At 38.9% G+C, this 5,000-nt stretch overlaps 2 protein-coding genes across 2 annotated transcripts; one reads left to right on the top strand and one right to left on the bottom strand.

Moving 5' to 3' along the window:
• Positions 1 to 442: 442 nt before the first annotated feature.
• On the bottom strand, positions 443 to 3,057 carry LOC138001259 (uncharacterized). The gene is made up of 2 exons (XM_068847905.1): positions 1,462 to 3,057; positions 443 to 592 (listed from the first exon to the last, which is right to left on the bottom strand). Exons 1-2 carry the CDS (start codon positions 3,055 to 3,057, stop codon positions 443 to 445), a joined length of 1,746 nt encoding a protein of 581 aa, XP_068704006.1.
• A 316-nt stretch (positions 3,058 to 3,373) lies between these two features.
• On the top strand, positions 3,374 to 4,288 carry LOC138001258 (uncharacterized). Its single transcript, XM_068847904.1, has one exon. It carries the CDS (start codon positions 3,374 to 3,376, stop codon positions 4,286 to 4,288), a length of 915 nt encoding a protein of 304 aa, XP_068704005.1.
• The last annotated feature ends 712 nt before the right edge of the window (positions 4,289 to 5,000 follow it).

The raw sequence follows: 5,000 nt of genomic DNA, 5'->3' as shown, positions 1-5,000 counted from the left end.
CACAATTCAAAAGAATATTTGCTCCAAAGTGAGGCTAGTGAGGATGATCTGCACAAGGACAAAAGAATAATTTCTTTAATTTCTTAGTCGCCATTTCTGAATACGGTCTATGTCACTTAAATTTTCAATATGATCTTTTCAGTTGTTTCGCCCAAACTATTGCAATATTTTGTCATTGTTTCTTAATTATTGAAATAAAAACAGAGCATATAAATTATTTCCTTGTTCATTTCTGTTAGCTTATTTAAGTACCCCTTACTACGGAGTTTTCATGTACATTAATTGCAAATACCCCTGAAGAAAAACGCGCAACAATCTACGTACCTCTATCCCGGTTTAATGACAGGATGTTCTCAGAAAGAGACTAAAGGGAATAATGAATAAAAGAAACTCTTTTCCTTGTGCTGAAATGGTTTAGAATTATGGGTTTCCAAGTATGTCGTCATGTTGCTTTCTCACATACATCAATATTGAGAGGAGAGCGGGAGGCTAACAGCAAATAGCGAAGTTGATACATCTGTTCCTTTCTTCGTTTTTCTCTCCCTACTCCTTCGTTTCCTTTTTTCTCCCTTCTCATTTTCTTTTTTTTCCCCTGGGCAAAAGGACACAACCGAAACCAAACACAACAAAACAAAAAAAGAGATGTAGAGGAGAAATTTATATTTAATTAAGTTTTGGAGACTCAGGTCAAGAATTAAGAATAAGCCTGTTTTTTATAAAAACTTGATTGGTAATGGTATCACGCAAGTTGAACATTTAATGGATGAATCCTCCAATTTCTTTTCCCTTGCTGCTTTTCAAATTAAATATAACTTGCAAGTTCGACCTCTAACCTTCTTTGGATTAATCTCAGCAGTCAATACTCTACGGAGAAAAAACACCACAACCAAATCTGAGTCTGAAAATCGCTTTTCAAGATTTCTTTTGAGTCAAAAGCCATTTAAATTTATCTACCAAGAAATTGTGTCAAAATACTGTGAAAGACCAATTTCATGTAAAAAAAAAGTGGTGCAAAGACATCAATCTTCCCCCAAAGGAAATTATTAATTGGAAAGTCGCTTATCAAACATACTTTCAATGCACAACGAGCAGTAAACTTATCATTTTCAACTTCAAACAGTTACATCGCTGGTTATCAACTAATTGTTTCTTTAAAAAAGTTGGACTTGAACAGTGTTGTGTGTTCTTTTTGTCGTTCAAAAGAAAACTATTGCATTTCTATTGTTTTATATTTTTATAAGTCTAGATCTTGTGATAAAATTGATTAAAAAGACAAACGCAACTAGATTCATTTTGACAACGTTTCGACATCGTCCGATGTCATCGTCAGGCAATGAATTTTAATCGGATGAAGCATAACTTATAGTACAAGAACAATAGAACAATAGAACAATATATACAATAGTACGCTAACAAAAAATGTGAAATCTAAGTAAATAGTTTTGCCCTGACAGAGTGTACATTAAGTGATGGTTTCAATTCTTTGATGTAGAACATCTCATGAATTAAGCAATCAAATTTCGATGCGCATTTCTTTAAGACACTAAAACTCGCCGCTGGGGGTGCTGTTGTTTGACCATGATCTGCTAGGCGGTGCCTCCCGATAGCTGAGTATCTATGTTCCTCAATTCGTTGATGCAAGTGACGAGCTGTATAGCCAACATAGCTCGCATCACACGAGCCACATTGAAATTTGTAGACGACTAGTTGTTGGCTGACTAATGATGGTTTGGGCTCACGGAATTTAAGGACATCCTCGAGCTTGCGGCTGACAAAAACTGGCTGTAGATCTATATCCAGTTTCTTATTTAGCTGAGTAAGTTGGCGCTTCACAATATCGGCTGGTTTTTGGTCAATAAATGGCAAGACGATTCTAATGGTGCTTTTATTATTATTGCTGGTAGATTGTGATTCGACATCTGATGTATTGATAAAGTTACGGATGGTTGCCTCAATCAATTCAGACGGGTATCGTAGCTTGTGAAAAATTGATCTTATGTTTCCACATTCTTCTTCAAACAGCTCGGTCGTTGAGGACAGACTGTACGCCCGGTGAAGCATTGTCTTGAGTAGAGATTTCTTGTATTTGTTGTCCACATGACTCTGGTAGTGCAACAAGAGGCCTTTGTTGGTAGTTTTTCTGTATACGCTTGTGGTAATCTTACTTCTTTGTTTCATCAAAAGCATGCCAAGGAAGGGTAGTGTGTTGTTTACCGCTAGCTCCATTGTAAATTGAATAGATGGATGACAGTTATTTAGCGTAATTAGGAACTGTTCTGCTTCAGCTACATCTCTTATGACAACCAAGGTATCGTCTACGTATCTTCTGTAGAATGACGGGAGTTTGTCTTGTTGTTCTAGCATCTCCTCCACATGACACAGGAATACATTAGCTAATAGAGGCCCTAACGGGGAGCCCATAGCAACTCCGTCAGTTTGTAGGTATAGATTGTCATTAAACTGAAAAAGCTGGTCTTTGGTGGCGATTTTTAGCAGTTCAAGAAGATCTTGTTTAGAGATGGTCAGATCATATGTCGCACAGAACCAGTTGTCCTTAAAGGCTTTTTCCACAAGCAGGTCTAACGTGTAGTCAAGTGGTACATTCGTGAATAGTGACGTCACATCATACGAAACCAAGATGTCATCCTCATCGAAGGAGAGCTCTTTCAACTGTTCAGCAAACATGAGTGTGTCAGAAATTGTGTAGTTGTTAATGGATAGTGTTTTTAGCTTATCATCTAACCACTTCGCTAGAGGGTAGTTGTACGTAGCGGTCGAAGACAAGATGGGACGCACTGAGAGGTTTTTCTTGTGTGTCTTAGGGAACCCATATAGATGGGCAAGACGAGAGCCTTTCAAGCATACAGTGTCAGCAATCTCTTTTGGGAGAATTCTACGAACAATGGCTTCCAGTTCTTTTTCTTTTTGTAGTAGCGGATGGTAGTATTTAGGAGGACGGCCACGAGTTTTTGGTCTTTCTTTACTAACAGCAGAAAACTTTGTTGTATCAGACACAGAAGCTTCAGACAATAGACGTAAGTACTCGGTTTTATCCATTATCACAACACCAGATCCTTTGTCTGGCTTGGTTATCACAATGTCGTTGTTACGCTTGAGTTGGTTGATAGCTTTATTCAATGATTTAGGAATTTTATGAGGTTTACACGCACTATAGTTGACAGCAATCGATTTGAGCGTCGTCGTGGCCAAGTTCTTGTGATCATCCTTTAAAGTCGGTTCAAGGTACCAGTATGCTTTTTTAAAGCTCGCTTGGATATCAATTTGCGAGACTTTTTGTGGTATTGCAAATTTCAAGCCGCGACATAAAACAAGCTTTTGGAAGAAGGTTAACTCATGCGTTGAGATGTTCACTATGTGTTCGTCGACATCAACTTCTACGTTGAGCAGTTTAGAGATCTACACGTTAGACCTGATTGTGGAAAAAGCCTTTAATGACAACTGGTTCTGTGCGACATATGATCTGACCATCTCTAAACAAGATCTTCTTGAACTGCTAAAAATCGCCACCAAAGACCAGCTTTTTCAGTTTAATGACAATCTATACCTACAAACTGACGGAGTTGCTATGGGCTCCCCGTTAGGGCCTCTATTAGCTAATGTATTCCTGTGTCATGTGGAGGAGATGCTAGAACAACAAGACAAACTCCCGTCATTCTACAGAAGATACGTAGACGATACCTTGGTTGTCATAAGAGATGTAGCTGAAGCAGAACAGTTCCTAATTACGCTAAATAACTGTCATCCATCTATTCAATTTACAATGGAGCTAGCGGTAAACAACACACTACCCTTCCTTGGCATGCTTTTGATGAAACAAAGAAGTAAGATTACCACAAGCGTATACAGAAAAACTACCAACAAAGGCCTCTTGTTGCACTACCAGAGTCATGTGGACAACAAATACAAGAAATCTCTACTCAAGACAATGCTTCACCGGGCGTACAGTCTGTCCTCAACGACCGAGCTGTTTGAAGAAGAATGTGGAAACATAAGATCAATTTTTCACAAGCTACGATACCCGTCTGAATTGATTGAGGCAACCATCCGTAACTTTATCAATACATCAGATGTCGAATCACAATCTACCAGCAATAATAATAAAAGCACCATTAGAATCGTCTTGCCATTTATTGACCAAAAACCAGCCGATATTGTGAAGCGCCAACTTACTCAGCTAAATAAGAAACTGGATATAGATCTACAGCCAGTTTTGTCAGCCGCAAGCTCGAGGATGTCCTTAAATTCCGTGAGCCCAAACCATCATTAGTCAGCCAACAACTAGTCGTCTACAAATTTCAATGTGGCTCGTGTGATGCGAGCTATGTTGGCTATACAGCTCGTCACTTGCATCAACGAATTGAGGAACATAGATACTCAGCTATCGGGAGGCACCGCCTAGCAGATCATGGCCAAACAACAGCACCCCCAGCGGCGAGTTTTAGTGTCTTAAAGAAATGCGCATCGAAATTTGATTGCTTAATTCATGAGATGTTCTACATCAAAGAATTGAAACCATCACTTAATGTACAGTCAGACTCTGTCAGGGCAAAACTATTTACTTAGATTTCACATTTTTTGTTAGCGTACTATTGTATATATTGTTCTATTGTTCTATTGTTCTTGTACTATAAGTTATGCTTCATCCGATTAAAATTCATTGCCTGACGATGACATCGGACGATGTCGAAACGTTGTCAAAATGAATCTAGTTGCGTTTGTCTTTTTAATCAATTATATTTTTATGTCAAAAATGTCTGATATAGTACACTTCGGACCCGATTCTAAATAGAGTTACATCTCGGCCCCGATGTATGTTCCCCCGTAATGTCGCACCCGTGTTCTTTCATGGGGTCCTTATTTTCTAGGCAGACTCTGTAAAAAATGATCGGGCTCGGTTGCTCAGGAACCCAATATGATCCCCCGGGATCCTACCCGGGTTCTGTATTGGGACTCTGATTCTTTTGATCGGCCTCGGGTGC

This window comes from Montipora foliosa, chromosome 4, assembly GCF_036669935.1.
Source record: "Montipora foliosa isolate CH-2021 chromosome 4, ASM3666993v2, whole genome shotgun sequence".
In the NCBI taxonomy this organism is placed as follows: domain Eukaryota; kingdom Metazoa; phylum Cnidaria; class Anthozoa; order Scleractinia; family Acroporidae; genus Montipora; species Montipora foliosa.
This window is presented reverse-complemented; position numbering and strand designations above follow the sequence as displayed.

Bases quoted from the DNA above. Each gene is read 5' to 3' on its own strand.
- LOC138001258 (XM_068847904.1), top strand. From the start codon at position 3,374: ATGTGTTCGTCGACATCAACTTCTACGTTGAGCAGTTTAGAGATCTAC.
- LOC138001259 (XM_068847905.1), bottom strand. From the start codon at position 3,057: ATGGATAAAACCGAGTACTTACGTCTATTGTCTGAAGCTTCTGTGTCT. The intron at 593-1,461 runs GTACACTCTGTC...CCTTTTGCCCAG, and splicing joins AATTGAAACCATCACTTAAT to GGGAAAAAAAAGAAAATGAG.